The sequence below is a fragment of the Macrobrachium nipponense genome, chromosome 22, assembly GCF_015104395.2.
Source record: "Macrobrachium nipponense isolate FS-2020 chromosome 22, ASM1510439v2, whole genome shotgun sequence".
In the NCBI taxonomy this organism is placed as follows: domain Eukaryota; kingdom Metazoa; phylum Arthropoda; class Malacostraca; order Decapoda; family Palaemonidae; genus Macrobrachium; species Macrobrachium nipponense.
This window is the reverse complement of record NC_087213.1, coordinates 31,875,184-31,895,063: the sequence shown is the minus strand read 5'-3', so window position 1 is coordinate 31,895,063 and position 19,880 is coordinate 31,875,184. Positions and strand designations below refer to the sequence as shown.

The window sequence follows — 19,880 nt, the reverse complement described above, 5'->3', positions numbered from 1 at the left end:
CTGGACACCTCAAATGTGTCAAGAATCTTTAACCATTCTTAAAATCAGCAAGTAATCGTAACTGTGAAGGATAACTCTAGAGAAAATGACAAAAATAACATATTCATTAAACCCAAGGGCGCGGTAAATGACAGAACTGCAGTATACTCGTAAGACTTAATGATCCAAATTTGATATAACAACATGACACTCTAGCATGATACCCTGTGCTTGGTATCTGCAAGCCTGTTTCACATATTAAGACTAGGTTTTTTTTTTTTTTTTTTTGTCAACAGCACTGCAGTCAGAGAGCTTCGAGTCATATAATGAATCATATTGAGTGTCCTTGGGACTCGATTTTTCCCAAAGGCCTCAAAACATGCCATTGTCAAAGATGACCTCCAAGGTAATACCACTAAGCTGTTTTCTATATTCAGATAAGCTCTTGAAACGGGTCCAATAAATAAAAATCCTTTTCTTGACGAAAAGCGAACGTTCCCCAGTCATGTGCCATGTCGTTTAAATGTATTTTATCTAAGGATGATTCGTTTGTTGCCAAAGATAGATGGCTGTAATGCTTCTCATAAATTACCTAAATGTTTGCATAATCTGTGTTATAACAAATTGCATTTTCTAATATCATCACCTTTTCGAAGTGGCCATAATTTCTTGTATCAGCGAAGTATTGTCTTTTCTTGCACATTGATAACTGAATTGGGTATTCTATTTGTCATGATTTCACGAAGACCAATTTGCAGCAAAGGTTTATTAATAATGACCACTAACGACACCGCTTAGGTGTTTATCCCTCTCTAAGAGGAGTTAATGAGTTAACAGAAACAACAGGATAATTAGCCCAGAATCATCATTAAAAATTCATATGCAAAATATTTATGCATAAGGCCATAGAAGAGTTATCCTAACATTTTTCCTAATAAAAATAGGAAATATATATTGAGCAATATTACTATATTTAAGTTACTGAACATCCAGAAAAAATTCAACTCGCCTCTCATTTCCATTGGCTGCAAAGACACGTGTCAACCGAGCAGCGAATCTGCAGGAAATCACACGTTTCCTTCAACTTATCGAACTTGCGATATAATAAGACAGTGAACCTCTCCAGAACCAGAAATCACATCATTACAAATGTCTATATTCAGCTTGCGCTTCGCCCCTCTCCCCGAAGAGCTAATCTACTTCAAGCATGCAAAGGTGCGCCAAAGTAAAAAAAAAATCAGAAAAAGAAGCAGGAAAATAAGAAAAAAAATCATTTTTCGAGAATAAATAATAATGACTTTGTAATGTTTTCAACTGCCATTCCCTCGTGAGTACGGAAATTATAGTTATAATCGGGAGAAGAAACATAAAATAGAAGAAAAAACTATTTCCAGAATAGATATAAATGACAGGGATAATTAATGACTTTCCCTTACAGCTATGAAAAGATTATTGTGATTTGAAATGTTGTATAGCACCATGTCTTCTTACAATTCAAAATTAACGGTTTTAATTAAATAATAATTATAGAAGAGAGCTTTCGTCAGCTTTATTACTTTTTGTTCGTTAATCCAAAGCTATTCCTGTATCGTGATATCCTTTTGTGTTTTTGCTTAATGATAGTGTAGCTTAATTTCTGGAGTCCCTGGCCAATATTGCATTTATTCTGAACACTCAAATAACATGAAAGGTGAAGGACGCCTTTACAATTAAATCACGACGTAGCCTGTACTTATGAATGAAAATACTGCATATCATTACGGAAAGCAGAAAAGGGTAAGGTCATGAGGAACTGATTTGGCTACAACCGTCGTAATGATGCATAACAAGGGCAAAATCAGATGCAAGGGAAAATGCGTCGAAAATTAAGACACGATTAGATCTGCAAAATGGTAGTCTCTTCTGATTATTATTCTTATTCTTATTATTCAATATGAACTAACGTCTGAAAAGCAATATCACTATGAGATGAAAGTGAAAACAGACAAAAGTGATTAAAAATGAATATCAAATAAAAAATGATAAATAAACGATAGCATTTGAAGAGGCATTAAACTGGTCTCAACCAATCCAAATACGTCAGAGAAAATGGCGTCTGTAACGAGCTGCCAGTTAGGATTATATTGATGTTAACGGGCGATATTTCTGGTGAGGATTAATTGGCTGACATTTATTGGCATCGTGATAAATGAAGCCGAATGGATAATCGTTGGGCGGAAAGGTTTCAGCCCGAATGCAATTTATAATTTTGGGAAAAGGAAATAGGTTCTTGGTCACTATGAGAGCTAATGGGATGTGGCCAGAAACTCATATAATTTAGAACTGCAAAGCTCTGACAAAAACTGCATTAACAAGATCAGTATCAGTAACGATATGATTGACTTTTCTTTTCTCTCTCTCTCTCTCTCTCTCTCTCTCTCTCTCTCTCTCTCTCTCTCTCTTCTCTTCTCTTCTTCTTATTCTTCTTCTTCTTGTTCTTCTTCTTTTTCCGTGTCACTAAATTAATTTAATACAAATCCAGAAAAAATTCTCAGCTCTGTATAATGTTACGAATATCTCTACTTGAAGTTTAATGAAAAAGATTATATATTTATAAATTTTCTATAGGCAAAATATATCCAAATCAAGATGTCTATTAAAAATCTGATAAAGAACGCCATTAGTTTTTCATCATGCGCGTTATAAATGTATTTCTATTGTAAACAGCATTACATTGAGTGGGAAGTTTAATAAGAAAAACTCCTATCCAGTAAAGAATTTTATCGTCTACTCGTCATGATCATTATACAGAATTTTTTTTCTTCTGAAGCATCATTACTCTTCATTTTTTCTATATTCATACACCGAGTAATAATGCAACAGTTTAGAATTGCTTCCATTTATTATTGTCATACCCGTCATATTTCTAGTTTTTATTATGTAGGAATCACGTTATTATGTGAATTACAGTCAGCTTTCAATGCAGTTTGCATATTTCAAAGTTATTACATATATATATATATATATATATATATATATATATATATATATATATATATATATATATATATGTATATATATACATATATATATATATATATATATATATATATATATAAATATGTTCATGTAAAATATTTGTTAGCATGTAAATATATAAATATATATGTGTGTGAGTATGTGTAGGTAGCCTATATGTGTGTGTATTCCCGTCTGGGTGCCTGGGTATATCTATATTATTGTTTGATTATATTATTATATTATTAGGCATTAGGTAGTGGGGAAAACCATACATGTAAATGGTAATCAGAAATCGAGAATGAATCTAAACATCGAATATTAATGATCTATACTAAAAGACGAAACAGTGAGATAAGTGAAATTAATCTTCATTCAACAATAAGAATTAAATCTGTATTTAGGTACTAACAAGTGAAGAACTATAACAATAAAGAAATGCAGATAATAGTCTTTCATAAAAAAATATTAGTGAAGAAAATAATAATAATATCGAATTAAAGAAAGACTAGAGTCATTCTTACCAAATGAATATTCAAGGAGCATTGAGCAAAAGGTTCTACTTACCACTAACTCCAAAAAGCAGCGGATAATCCCTATCAGCATCCAACGCTCGAACTCTGTACACGAGTTCTCCAGGCTCAGTTTCCACGGGCAGCTTCAGCAACGTCATACTCTCTGCCTCGTAGTACTTGGGCACGACGGCCGAAGCTGTGGGCAGCCATGACGCCAGGAACACCAAAGCGGACGCCAGCAGTGGCCAAAAGCAAGCCACCCGCCCCCGCCATATCCAGGGGACCTGAAGCCGCAGTAACAGGAGGAGAAGCAACCGAATGGGCAGGGGTGGGTGGCGCAACGCCCATCGTGCCATCAAGTGGTCGACTCCTTCGAAAGTGTGAGGGCGGACTCCTCACAGAGACTTCCGCCACCTAAAAGGAATTAAAGAAGGGATTTACGCGATGCCGGCTCTGGCGTCTGGCCTGGCCAGTCTCTGGTTCCGCTCCTGCTTTGATTCTCCGATTTCTCTTCTATTGAGATTGTCTCTCACCTTTCCTTGTACCTCTCTTCTGACTGATGTGTCTGTTTGATTTACAGAGTTAACGAAGCCTCTACTCTTGGAATACTTCCCTTATTGACTTGAAATGAGGTAATCGTCGAGAAACACGGCACAATACCTAGTAATGTTAATTGGCTTCACTAAAATTCTACTTGCTGAACTTCACTTTGACTACACTTGGTATACTAAGTAGGAAAAAATAAAACACTCCACTACGAATTCAGTAATGATTTCGATACTTGGCAATAAACGAGTCTATACAATCTAGCTTATAAGTAAGGCAGTATATCACAGTAGGAAAATATATTCTTATCTTGTAGTAATACTTTCTAGTCACATAAAAAATCTAAGATACTTTTCTGTCGGCGTAATTTTAATCGATTATAAAATACTTTCCAGATTAAGTTCATTGGCTCTTGATTCTCATGACCGACAGCTTTTTTTGGCGCTCGAGTTACTTTGACCTTCGTTGAATTCTGTGGTGGAAAACTTCATTCTTTTACAAAAGAGCCTCTCGATTTTGATATGAGCGCTGGAAATTTATTCATTACGCAGTTTCATAATTATTTTCGATTCCTGTAATTTCGAAAAAAATAATCAATTTTAGTATTATTTAATCACAACGCATATGCATTAGATCTGAACAATACCGGATTGTTAAGCAGAAAAAAAACTGTATATGTCATCTTATGAATAGAAAAGTAAAAGGAGATTTTCCAGTTCTTTCAGACAAGGAAATTTAATGTAAAATGAACCCTGACGGGCGAAAGTTAGATTTCTTATACCGGGTCTTAATAAAATCTCGATGATATTTTGTATCAAAAATACATATAGTATATATATTATACATATAAATTTCTGACTCCCCACGGGACCGAACCCCGGTCTTTCGAGTGACTGACCAGGGCATTAGCAATTCGGGCACAAAGGTCATAAAAGGACTTGGAACCTAGGTACCCCAGGTTTTTCCCGGGCAGGCGGCTAAGGCCTAAAATACCAGCGAATTTTACCCAACTCCCCTACCCATCAGGGCTCGAATTGTTAACATTTCATTCGACTTACTCCTCACTTTAGGTGCGTAAGTACCTAGGTTTCAATTTCTTTTATGAACTTTGTGCCCAAATTGCTAATGCCCTGGTCAGTCACTCGAAAGACCAGGGTTCGGTCCCATGTTGAGTCAGAAATTTATATCTGTGAAACACGTCCCCATGTGTGTGCGTGTGAATTTTTATCACATACACAGTGATTTTTTTTTTTTTGTATAGACAGACATCAGTCTACAAATATATTTTAATATCTAATTTTCTCTCTTTAAAGAATACCACCAAAGGGGAGTTATAACTGAATAGCGATCGGTACCTGGGAGATTCGATCCGTACTGTAGGACCTTTGAATTTCCCAGGGGCCGAATCGTTCATCAGTTATAATTTTCTTTCGGTGATATTAACGAAGTAGAGCGAATTATGTTTATATATATATATATATATATATATATATATATATATATATATATATATATATATATATATATAGTATATATGTACATACATATATATATAGTATATTCAAATATGTATATTTTTATACATATATATTACATATATATATATATATATATATATATATATATATATATATATGAATATATATATATATATATATATATATATATATATATATATATTCCTTTTTCTTTAAGGAAGTGACTCTGGGAAGTTTTGCTTGAAGTAATAATATTCGTAACGATAATAACAATCATAACTAGAACAGCATCGTAAGTAAGACAACAATCTAATGTAACACGTTGCCAACAAAAGGACGTGTATAAGACATAAGACAGCACCTGACACTGAAAATGCCTTGTCCGACCTTTTCGAGTGTAAGCGAATATGTCAATGTGACCTGACGATGACCCTTGTAAATATCACTCAATATCCAACCCTGCATAAATTATGAAAGTAATAATGACAGATTTTTGTTCGGTTTCAAGCGATCATAAATTGTAAACAAAATGAACAAAATTTTTAGAACGGCTACATCGAGGAGGAAGTAAGAAAACTTTTCAGTTTCAGGGAAGAATGAGATTATTATATTGCAGGTATGAAATCGACTAATGCTTACAAGAAATTCTAATCCCTTCCTGAAAATATTTTCTTTCTATTTTAAAGTCTTCAAGCGAAAAGACACAAATCTATTAACATTATGGGTCCTCTGGGAAATAAATCAAAATTATGATGCTATAAAATTCTTCATTAGCCTTTATCCGATAACAACGAAATATAGTGTGAAGATGTGAGGATGATCACTGAAAGTCAGAGGTCTTCCATTGATTAAAATAAAGATATATTTGGGCATTATTTTTCAGTGTTATAGCATTTCATTTTTAGCGTATTTTGTTTAACTTTATTATTGCCTCTCCTTTACCTAAGAATATATCTAAAATATTATATAGAGATCAAGGTACCGTAAAGGAAAGGTTAAAATACATAAAAACATAAAACTTTCATAAAAGAATAAGCAATAACCAGCAGTTTAAATACAGCTTTCTACATTTCATACGCCGTTTCGATCCAGGTATATAATTATAAAAATGACAGCACTAATGTTAATGTTATAGTGATGATGTGGATGAAATATTAAGTGATGCGAAGCTTGCAACGAGGCGCACTATGAAAATTTCCAGAAAACTCAGTAAGTCACACCCAAACATTTTCAGCTGTATAAATTTCGCCAACATCTAAATATAAATCGCAAGAGTCAAAACCAAAGAAGACGTTAACGGACAATATAGGTATTTTGGATAGTTTTAATAAGCAGTTAATTACATAAAATTATAATTTCCTGAGCTTCTAAAAATTCACTGTAGCGAAATTTTGTCTAATTTCAGCCTCAAGTAGATGAAATAAGCCAAAAGTGTAGACCGTTTGAAAAGCAAAAAACCTCAGAGAAACGTCAGACTGCAAAATAAATGGCCTTTTAACTCTAAAACTATAGGATTGAATGACCAAGAAAAAATTCTATATTTTTCTTCATACCATAAAATTAACCCTCTTGAAAAAATTAAGAATAAATTTATAGTCATCTACTTTTGCCTCCCAACCTAGAAATAACATCATCCCTCTCAAGGATTTATACGATGTTATTGGTAACTCGGTAAAATTGCTAAAAGAACAATTTAGCAAAATCTTAGTGGAAACAAAATTGCAATTCAAGTAGTCCACGACAGAGTTTTTAGGAAACCGACTGTATAGTAGGTCAGTGTAAAATCCACTCGGATAAATGTTTCTGCTGTACAATTTCCTTTATCCCAATGATCATCTTATAGTCTTTTCTTCATTCATTTTCAATCAACCACAAACAGTGTCATTCTCAACATTTTCGTTTTGTCATTTTCCAAGATATAGTATTAACCATGTAACAACAAATCGGGCAGTTTTTTGGGGTCGTTGCTGGCTGTCGCTGTTCATGAATAATTAAGTGATTCAAGTCAAATCCTTTCCTTATCATTCAGATAAGGTCTTGGGAAACAGGACCTGTTCTCAGAATTGCAAAGGACAAGTAAGTTGCTCCTTGTTAGTCGTGAAAACGTTCAAGCCCTTTCTGATTAGCTGCTCCTCCGTGGTTAATGGAACGCTAGCAATCTACAATAACAAATTTAAATACTTGATCTATGATTTTTTTTCTTGGCTGCCTCTCTTAGAATGAAGATTGTAAAGAATAAATTTCCCTCCATGAAATAATTTCAGAGCCAGCTACTACTGAATGGTGTAATCCACTCATAAAAATGCCGCATTCCAAACCCCTTTTTTCCCTTCCGATAACAACTTTCATTGACAGTAGGGGCCAAAAACAAAGGCATCAAATTAATATTAAAAACTGTGACTAATTCCAACCGGTGACTGCTCTAATCAACGGTCATGACAAATCTATAGCAATCGCATGTTCTCTCGAGGTTAGTGAGAAGCTAGGAACAAAATATTGCTTAAATTCTTTCAAACCTGAATGTGTGCGCGCATGGAAAGGATGGGATGGCTATGAAACATATTTTTGTGAGACAAACAGCATAGTTGCTGCTTAAAAACAAATAGTGACCAGCAAATTTTTTAATCATGAATAAGCGGGTTGCTGCTCATCTCTGCTACGAAAGTGCAAATTCCCGTTACTCAAATACCACCTCAAGGGAAAAATTTAAAAGCATTTACTGGAATAATTTAGATCATGTCAGAGAACCATAAAATCGTAATTAAAAAGATGCTCGCTAATGAACGAAAATAAGCTTACACGTAAACACCTACACCTACATACATACATATATACATACATACATACATACACACATACATACATACATATGCATATGTATTTAATATATATATAACAAAAAATATGCAACTGTTTACAGGGTACGGTTAATTCGTAAGTAACTAATTAAAATCAAGGGAAATGTGACATCAGGAATATTTACGTAAAGAAATTTATTATCTAAATTTGCCTCTTAAATAACATATGCTTAATCAAATCTAAGCATACACGCAAAAAGCCAGATGTAAGCTCAGATGTAAACGTATTCGGGCCACATGTCTTATCAGAACAAATTACTACATAAGATACGCATTTGCGTGCGCGCGCCTTCATACACCTACGCATGGAGAATGTATACAAGCTTTTAGGTCGTGAATCCTCTATACGTCACAAGTGTAACATTGATTCTATTGCCAGTACTCCCTTAGAAGAACCCTGCCGATGGTTCGCAGAAGCAGAGCCTCAGTGTTTACGGGTTGCCTAGCTAACCCACCTCAGGCGCTCATCAACCCCAATATGCAAAGGGTTGGGTGGGTGTGTGGAGAACAGTATGTAGGGCAGTCGGGGTTTTAACAGATAAAGGAACGCTGAACAATAATTGTAAATGAACAGTTTAAAAGACTGTTGTCGCAAAAATTATTATTATTATTATTATTATTATTATCATTATTATTATTATTATTATTATTATTGAGCGAGGCATAAGGACTCTTCTTTGTCTCCAGTATTGGCACTAACGTGATTATTCTTTGTGTGCAATTATTATCGCTATACATAATGTGCTTTGATATTTTGTTGAAAAATCAATAGGGTACAAACTATTAGAAGCTGCTACTAAATACAATGCCGTTATGGAAAATGAAGGAAAAACAAAAGGAAAGAAAATAAACTAGAGAAATCTACATACAGCTGAGCATATTTAATAATTATAATTTGACAATGCAGATGTTAAGAGAAGTAATAAAGAACACAAATATTCTTGGTGGACATGATATGACACAACTATACGAGATTTAGAATAGTTGTTTGAGAAAAATATATATTTAAGTTCACAAAACTACATTTGATTTTAAATGCAAGTTCATAGTTTATTAATGAAATCTTGTGCATTTCTTTACACACGTTATGAAATAAACAAAATGGGCGAAAAATAACGAGTTACAATCATTGAAAAACTCGTACTACTCAGCTTAAGCATCTAAACAAATAGACTTAACGCATAAAATAAATTACATTCACTCGCACTCACAGATACATATTATACATACAAACTTATTTACATATTTACTGCATATGATATGATATATATATATATATATATATATATATATATATATATACATATAAACGTGTATGCTTAGATTTGATTAAGCATATGTTATTTAAGAGGCAAATTTAGATAATAAATTTCTTTACATAAATATACCTGATGTCAGATTTGCCCTTGATTTCAATTATATATAGTATGTGTGTGTGCGTGTGTGTATTTGTATGCGTGTTTTATTTGCTTTTTTGCATGCGGATACAATCAAGCTATTCCCTTCTCTTAAAATGTTTAGTTGTTATCGTTGCTATGGTGCACATACTTCCAACATGACTGAGAGGGAGGCTTTTACGTGTATCTGATATCCAGAGTATTTGATGTGTGGTAAATTCAATAGACGGTAAAGAGCCCATATACTAATATGAACTATGTGTCAATGACCTCGGCTACTACAAAGCCAGCTTTTTTTTTCTACCGTCATATTCTTTCTAATGGGTGGGCACTTTATCAGTGTCTTTCATTAGATAACAACTTCAGGCTGTAAAATTCTTCTCTTAAACAGAAGATTACATCATCTGTCAAACGTTGTTTCGTTAATATTTCAATCTCTCTTTTAAGCACAGACAATGCGTAAAAGAAAGAATTGCCATAACACTCATTCATTAACAAGAGAGACTTTCTTTTCTAAATTTTCCTAGCCGTGGCGAAATTAAAACCTGTTCCTTCGCTGTTTTTATTACTCTATTCACTGAAAAGCCAAAACAAAAGGTCTTTGTCTTCACAATTACCCGTGGAAAAAGATTTTTTTTCCCTGACTGTTCTTGAAACAAGGGATTTGCCTTTACAATTATCCTTGATAAAAAAAAAATCCCTAATAATCACCTTGAAAAAAAAGTACTTTGCTCTCTCAGTTACCTTTGTAAAGATTTTTCCCGCTCACTAGTTTCCTTGAATCAAGGGTTTTGCGTTCATTATGATCTTAGGTTCAACGACTTTTCAAAATTCTCTTTACACAAACAGCAATTGATTTTCCCTCGCATTCTCCGTGACACAAGGAATTTGTCTTTACATTACCCTTGGAACAAGGACGTTTCCTTACTCTCTCATAGAAACAATGGTTTTGCTTTCATAATTATCGTAGATACAACAATTTATTCTCATTGTGGCTTTTCCATCGCAATTACCCTTGCAAAGAAGGCTTTTCCCTCATTATTCTTCTCATAACAAATGCTATTCCTTTACAACTGCCCTTGGATCTATGAATTTTCCTCAGGATTCCCCTCGAAACAATTAAGGACTTAGTCTTCATAATTAACCTTGATACAAAGGCTTTTGCCTCACTATTCTCCTTGAGAGAGGGACATTGCCGTGACAATTTCCCTTAGAACAAAGGCTTTTCTTTCACTATTCTCCTTGAAAAAAGGGACTTTACCCTCTGGATTGCCCATGGAACAAAGACGTTTCTCCTCACTATCCTCCTTGAACCGAAGGATTTGCCTTCAAGATTTTCCTAGGTGCAAAGTCTCTCCCCCACCCCCTCCCCCTCATTATTCTGCTTGAAAAAGTAGTTCCTCTTCACAGTTATCCTTGATAGAAAGTCTTTTCCATCACTATTCTTGACATATTACTCTTGGAACGAAGGCCTTTCCCTCACTATTTATCCTTAACCAAGTACTTTGCCTTCTTAATTATCCCTGTAACAAAGGCTTTTCCCTCGCTACTCTCCTTGCAACAATGACCTTGTCTTCACAATCATCCTTAACAGAAAGAGCTTTCTTCTCTTTATTCTTCTAAATATGCCACAAACTAAAGACTTACTTTTGGTATGCAGATTGTCAGGAGAAAACCACTGAATAAATGTCTCATTCCACAGACCGAAGTTTTCATGCAAGAAACTGAATATCCATCACATTAATCAAATCTTTCATCCTTTAAACCAAAATGTTCATGGTTGAGCAACTAAATGTGAACAGCCAATATGGAAAGATTTTGTTTGATGGCGGATTAACCAATAAGTGTCTTTGTCATCAATACATTTCATATAAGGATAATCAGTCGAATTGATAAAAAATTATTTTCACGTTCCACTATACTGCATATAACACATTCTTAGATAAGAAGTTAATCTCATCTAATATGAAGATATACATTTATCTAGCAACTTATCGATCTGTCAGTCTATCTACCCATCAATAAATCCATTTATGGATATGCTTGTCGATGAACAACTGCATACGTAGTAACGTAATATTACTAAAGGTACATCGTCAGTAACGCATCATTTATGTCTAAATTAGATTATGTTATGGAAGTTGAATATAAATGGTAAGCGGTCTTCCACAAGTTCCACGTCTCATAAATCTATAATCATTCGCAGTAGAAAACATCGAAAGTTGGGGCAGGAGGAACATTCCAAAGCTTTGCAAAGGAAGGAAAAAGATTCACTGGACCGTATTGTCCTTGGAGGATTGCCAACGTCTCTTTAGAAAATAGGAGTTGAAGTATGAATAGGGACCAAAATACTATTTAAAGCAAAAGAAGATTTACTAGTCTACTACGAGCGGAAAAGAACGAAAAGTTACATACTAAGGCAGTTTATTATATGATTTAAGATTTTTTGCGAAAATGTAGATTATTTGAGCTCAAAAATCAAGGGTGAAAAGTGGTTGACACTTGGGACCTCAAGGACAGATATAACATTTGCATAATCTTTTTTATTTCGCATAGAAATACGTACTATAGGTGCATCAGGATATGACACCAATAAGTGTTTTCGCTCATTACATAAGGAGTCTCTAATAGTTAACAGGGCTGTCTCCTTATGTGCCTTTGAATGTAACTTTTCGTTCATTTTTGCTCGTAATAGACTAGTAAATCTTCTTTTCCTGTAAATGGTATTTTGTTCCCTGTTCATACTTCAACTACTATTTTCTAAAGAGACGTGAGATTTGTGGGAGACAGCTTACAATTTACATTCAACTTCCTTAACGTTTTCTAATTTAGACATAAATATTATTGGTTACTGACGTTGCGCCTTTAGATATATTACGTTACTACGTATGTAGTTGTTCATAGTTAAGCATATATATATATATATAATATATATATATATATATATATATATATATATATACATGTGTGTGCATGTATGCCTGTGTGTGTCCTTGATGGAGCAGATGTATGAAGTTTCACTACATCAATACCTCTTCACATAATTACAAAGGCAGTTCATCAGCACTGTTATCTTCTCTCCTTGTCACTCACCGTGCATGCACTGTCCTTCTTGCATGCAATCACGTACTTCTTAGGTATAAGAGATTTTCTCTCTCGAAAGTTTCAAGTTCACACATATTAGTGCGGTTCTTGGTCACAATCTCTTTCTTTATATCGGAAAACGTGTGAGATTCACTCTTCCTGTGTACCTCTCCGTATCTCTCAATTTTCTCCGTGTGGGGGAAGTCTTGGTTTGTCTCATTTCAATTCCTCGTTTGGCTATCTTTTTTGATCGACCTTAAATATATCAGGTGAAATATCCTTATATCTTTAATTTACTGTTATGTATCCAGTATTCAAGAATTTATACAGGGACAAATCTACTCAAAAGTCTGCACTGCCAATTAGTACGGTTGTTTTAACTGTAAACTCTGCCAAATTCTCAAATGTCTAAATATTTTTCTTCTTGGAGAACCATTTTGTCTCCATAATTTCTAAAATGATCCTGCAACCTTTCTTTCCCTATTTGTTCAATGACTCACTTCCTTGGTCTTCCTACCGTTCTTTGTAACATATATTCCAAGATAATTGAGTGAGTCATCCTGTTCCAGTCTCTCATTATCCAAACTACCAACAGTTGTTTCACCAAATCGATGTTTATTTATTCTCATAAGGGCTACTCTCGCTAGTAATCAAGGTCAATTTTCTTGTTTTACAGACATTTTAAAGCTCAATTAACGGCACCGCAATTTCCGCTATCTTCCATCGGTAGTTTATGATCTGCAAACATTGGCCAAACATCTGTCTATGCATAGACTCTGCCTACTCTCTGATCTTTTCTAAAGTAAATGATCAACATGACACGATTGTTAGATAATTTCAGTGACCTAATTCATCTTTTTTCAGACTTTTGACCCAAATAATGGTAGTTTTAAATTTTCATGAATTATCTGAAAGTATTCAATAAGAAATTCTTGTTAAATTTCTTTAACATGACTTTTCATAGTTTCTCTCATATTTGGCTCCCTTTGACTCTGATTTGTGCTGACACTCACCAATCTCTTGTCTTTCCCTGGACGTCCTGTTCCACTGTAACAACGCTTTATCTCTTATTCCTATATACATAAATATTATTCATGATCCTCCCGTTCTAAGATTTGAAAAAAAAAATATATGTGAATGTAATAGGGAATGGTTGGTGAGTGCCGATGATACAGCAGTGTTTGGGGATAATGAAGAAAAACTGCAGCAAGTGGTAAAAGGGTTTGTAAGTGAGAGTAAATCTGAGCAAAAGTATGGTATTAGGAAGACAGACCAGTGAGTGTTATTCATATATGTATTTTCCAGAAAATAGAACGGATAATGGTATTATTACAGAGAAGTGAGTTACAGAATAGATGGAGCAAGAAAAGAAGCAGATATGTGCAAAAGACTGAGATGACACATGAATTCCACTTGAAAATTGAAGTGTGGATGTTGAATGCAAATGAAATAGCTGTTAGAGTGAGAATTATGGAGATAGGTAAAAGTGGCAAAATAAACAGAGTAGCTGAAAAGGTGGAAAGAGTATTTTGAAAAGGGTTTTGATATGGGTCGGCCAAATGGAAAGAACGTATGTGATAGTTGATATTAAAAGAGTGAATGATTCAGAAGTATCAGAAGAAATGACAGCGAGATCTAAAAGGGGCTGGACAGGTGGTATGAACGAGCTATATCGAAAAAAGGAATTTAATATCCGAGGAAATGCGAGAGTATGTGTAAAACAGGAGGATTCTAAACGCTGTTGAACCGGCAACATCATCATTTAATATAGAGTTCATTATAATTGCTGGAGCAGATTAACCCACTATATACAATAAATAACTCCCCTTAAGTTCAGTTATTCCCAAGATACAGCGCATTCGATATTGAATTATACTTTCTTTTATATATATATATATATATATATATATATATATATGTATATATATATATATATATGCGAGGAAGAGAGAGAAAGAGAGAGGAGAGAGAGAGAGAGAGAGAGAGAGAGAGAGAGAGAGTTGAAAGTAACCAGGATCATGAAATTCCTTCTTTAATTCGAAATTATTCGCTAATATTTCACTCTCAAGCGTTCCTCCGGTTAGCAAGACAAAACCTATTTTAAAGGGGAAATTCTGGTTGCATTTTAGCTGTTCTGTATGAAGTATTATTCTATTTAAGTAATCCTGGTGAAAAAAATTAATTTGAAAGGGGCGTCTTCTTATTTTTTACAACCAATTTTCTATTGCACCATGGCCGCCTCCGTTTATGTGTGGCTCATCTGTTATGCATGACGTCATGTCGCGGTATGCTCAGACAGGCGGAACCATTCCAAGGGCACAGCATCTTCAGATAATTTCCTTTTTGGTTTGTATTTGTCAGCTGAAAATATATGATTGAAATGGTAAATAAAGAAGTGGCCTGAAGTAGGCCTAGTTAGGCATATACAGCCTAAATCCTAAAACCCAATTAATTAAACTAGTTAAAAAGGACTAAGTGAAGGCCCTCATCAGTTCATGGACGCACACACTCACACGTTTAGAAAACTGCCGTTCACCCCATCACACCACGCTCATGGCATTTGACAAGAATAAATTTCAATTCACATGCATACGAGTGGAGGCACCATAGTGTAGATAGCGGTACTATGGTCTCTTCAGAGGGAAATGAAGTTACCAAAACATATTTTACAAATTTCATAGCCATATCTAATAACCTGCTCCTAATGTCACCTTTCAAATCTGTTGGCAAGAAATAGTCCGAACAGATAGTGGTTTGCCTCTTCGAAGGGCCATCAGCCAGCGACTTGATTTCTCTTTATTTGACGGAATCCTGTGGAATGAGATGCCTTTTGGACACTTGCCAGAAGTATTGGCACAACTAAACGCCATACAAGTTGGCATAATTGACGCAATTTGAATGACAATTCATCTAAAACACGAGGACAATACCGAGGACGTATACACTACAATACGCGTGCTTCGCTGCGCTAGTTATTGAGGCGACCGCTACGCTACGTCATCGGTACTAATCCGCCAGATGGCAACATAGTCGAATCCTGGATAAATGGAGCACTCCATTGAAGTACCTCGGCGACAATTTAAAAATAAATTGTAAAAAAAATGTGATTACATACAGATTCGAGCAATGGTTCATTTTTTACCTTATTAAAAGTTCTGTTTGGCGAAATTTAATGGCTATTACCCAGAAGTTCCCCTATAAGACAACGGCGCCTACTAAATGATCTACAATAAATACAATCAATCGGTTCTGTTTTCGGCATTCACTTAAATGTATATAAAATTTTAGTTCCGTTATCTTAATATTGAATTAGTTTAATTTCTGACATTTCTCTCAAGGGAAAATAAAAGAAAACACTTCCTAGAGTTCGAAAGTACTTTAACAAAATGAGTAGGCAAAATTCGTAACATTATTGCAAAGATACATTTATCCCATATATTCCTCCCCAAATTGCAAAATGCTTGCTAAAAACGAGTTATTTTCAAGATATAAATACATACATATATAATTATTTATATATGAATATATATATATATATTTGTGTATACATATATATATAGATATATATATATATATATATATATATCGTCCCCACGAACTAGAAAATTATAAGAGACTTTCTTGAGAAAGAAAAGGCGTTATCTATTGGCCAAAGTTGGTCCCTCAAAATATTAGTTACAAAACGTAATAACAGATAAGAAATATATAAAAAGATTTGTTTGGTGTATCTCCCGAGTTAAATCATTCATTCCTGTAAGATGTAGGATTTACAACATATAAATATTTATTCTCTTAATTGTGTACAGAATCTTTGTTAATTTGTGCTGAAGTTTATTCCAACGAGCTAGATCAAATCTACACATTCGTTTTGCCCAGAATTTCCGGTCAAGATCAGAAACTACCGTTAACCATCGATTCCTTTTACACCCATGGAGAATGCACGCTGTTTTTCTCAGTGCCAGTTATAACTAGAATTGATCTGAAGCTCACTTCAAATACATCATTCATTATTAAGTTTCCAATCAATCCAAGCGTCATCCCCTTCAACACCGTTCATAATATATTTTTCCTAACGATTGTTTATATTCCCAACCCTTCTAAGAGAAAGCAATTTCTAATATCAACAAAAATAACAATATTATGAAGGATCTGTTTAGCCGAAACTCGTTCAACATCCATTATAATTGACATAGTTGTCACACCTAAATAATGAAAATTTGTAAAACTTATCAAAACGACAACAGACTCGTAACTACTGAACTACAAAGCAAGATAAAAAAATTAATCTCGCCCCATAATTCTTGGAGCATGAAGCAGATAATGTACTAGGTCCAAGTGTACCCACAATGCAATCCTGACGAAATATACAGGTAATTGCCAATGACTGATAAGATGGATGTCTATAGACAACGTTATATATATATGTGTGTGTGTGTGTGTAAATATATAATGTACTAGTTATATTTACATAGACGCACGTGTACTGTATATTTTAGCGTGAATGTATGTATTCGCATCAAGATAAGACAGAGAGAAAAATCTATTATGCAAATTTGTTATCTGTGATATGAAAAGTATATAAGTTGTGTGAAAAAGTCATAGCAATTATTATCAGCTTTCGAAATTTGATAATAAAAATTTATGCAACTTATTTTCTGAATAGCAGCGGAACTCTTGGCAAAACAATCCACTTTCGACAGGTGTACGGACATTGTTAAAGTATTGCTGCATAGATTTCATATTCACTGACATAAACATCAATATCGTCATGGTTTATTTTCTAATTTCATTTTAAAATACATTGTATTTTTTTTTTCAAATACACTCTCCTGGTGATGAACACCCGTCGATTTCCCGATAAAAGGTGAACATTCTCACATTTTCTCTACGCTGTTTTTCAGTCTTATTTTCATTAATTGCTTCCAAAGCCGCTTCATGACACTGCTCTCCTCAAACTATTACAAATTTCATGAGTGGATCTATAACGACAAATTTCTGAAAGCGGTAACCGAAGTAAGTCATAACGTCCTTTATTTTTCTTTTTCCTTTATTAGGTCATTTACAATATGATATCACTGATAATCACTAATCACTGAAAATGCAGAGTAATCCAACGTAAAACACTTATTAGATTTTATATAGACATACGTCGTGTCGCAAAACACGGACGGTACTTGATAAGGGGGAGGTCTGAGGGTAACTGAGGAGAGAGACTGCGAGAGACCTCCCGGGCACAGGCACCATTGGCTACAAGTCGTCAATGTAAGAGGTGCCGGGTCGGGGGAGGTTGGGAGGGGGAGGGGAGTTGATCGTGCACGGGCTGGGGTAGCTCTTGACGAAGGTGAAACATCAGCTCTTACTCCTCCATTTTCTCCTTAGAGATTCTAAACCCATCCTATAATATTCTCTAAAAATTCCGGTAATTACTCTCAGAAGATAATTAAGATTATATCTGCGCCTCTGGAGCATCGCTTATGTTCGACCATTGAAGACGACATAGCTGACATTGGATGCGATGTTATTGGGTGGCCATTACTTGGCATTCCCAACGTGAGTTGCCAGATCTCACCAAAGTGGTTCATGATGCAGCCACGCTTAATTTCGGGTACTCGTAGCGAAGACCTAAATTTGCAAAATTACTGAAATCGATTCGAAAAGGAGACTCATGATAGTGAAGGTGACTGCGGGAAATTTCGAAAATATAATAAGCGAAGGCTACGCAACTCTGCTGACGTCATCGGTTTGAAGTGGTGCACACGTGGGTGTCAATTGACTCCAATGAAAGACGGGCGGAAGTTTCAGTATTCTTTGACGATTTTCGTATTTTTTTAATAACAAATATGGCGAAAAGATAAATCTTGAGTAACATTATTATCAGGAGAATTAATTCACTCTTAGTAATGTTAGAAAGTAATGACCAGATTCCCTAATTCAGTCAGCGATATATTCGTCCACGATGATAGCCCTCCTAGCAACATAACAATTTCTTCATAGAACAAAGTAAGGAAAATGACATGCCTTCAGCACATAAACAAGAGAATTCAAGTTTTCTCTTCTAGTATACGAGGCAAATTGCCGAATAGAGACGAGCTTTGCATGTAAAGGCAAGTAGATGTTAACTTTATCGATCTCATGCCAATTTATTCCTGCAAATAATGGCACGTACGACCTTCAGCTTCTTCACATTTAGTTATTTCAGGTGTAGCTTTGAAATATAAAGTATATCCACGTTTCCTCCTTTTGTTTCCTTTGTATTTGTTTCTTATCTGAAGTGGGAATTGCATCACTCGTAAACAGAAAACTAGGGGGAGTGAACGCAGGAGAATGCGTTGGGTTTTAAAATTTAGCGATGGCTGATTGTTTTATTATATCGATGATACGAATGCCCTCTTTAGCCTATGTGTTAAAACGAAATGTTTCCGCCACACACTTTTATCTTTTTTTATAAGATGCATATATATATATATATATATATATATATATATATATATATATATATATATATACGTATGTATACATACATGTATTGATATATATATATATATATATATATATATATACGTATGTATACATACATGTATATTGATATATATATATATATATATATATATATATATATATGTGTGTGTGTGTGTGTGTGTGTGTGTGTGTATATATATATATATATATATATATATACACACATATATATATCCACATTTCACAGCAAATTAACCTCTCTCTCTCTCTCTCTCTCTCTCTCTCTCTCTCTAACGCTATCATTCATGAACATCTCACAAAACGACGTAGACAATGCCGACGGGCAAATGGAACGAACACCGAAATAAACGTGATGCCAGAACAAATATCACTGCTACTCGAGATAATTACAATCTAATCACAGCCGAGACCTGAAACCCCACAAAATCATCTAACGAGGCCTGAGCAACCTTGGATTCCCTCTTCGTGTCCTTTATTAACCGATTGACTCCTCACGCGAAGGACCCCATTCACCAATGATGCCCCAGCGGCTCCTCCAAAGCCAGT

General features: G+C 34.6%; 1 protein-coding gene across 1 annotated transcript in view; it reads right to left on the bottom strand.

Moving 5' to 3' along the window:
• Positions 1 to 18,049, bottom strand: part of LOC135198583 (cadherin-86C-like) — a 101,223-nt gene extending 83,174 nt beyond the window's left edge. Inside the window, 2 exon segments of the mRNA XM_064226300.1 lie at positions 3,544 to 4,609; positions 18,003 to 18,049. Coding sequence (XP_064082370.1) covers positions 3,544 to 3,847 — 304 coding nt within the window. The 5' untranslated portion in view covers positions 3,848 to 4,609; positions 18,003 to 18,049.
• Between the last annotated feature and the right edge of the window lie 1,831 nt (positions 18,050 to 19,880).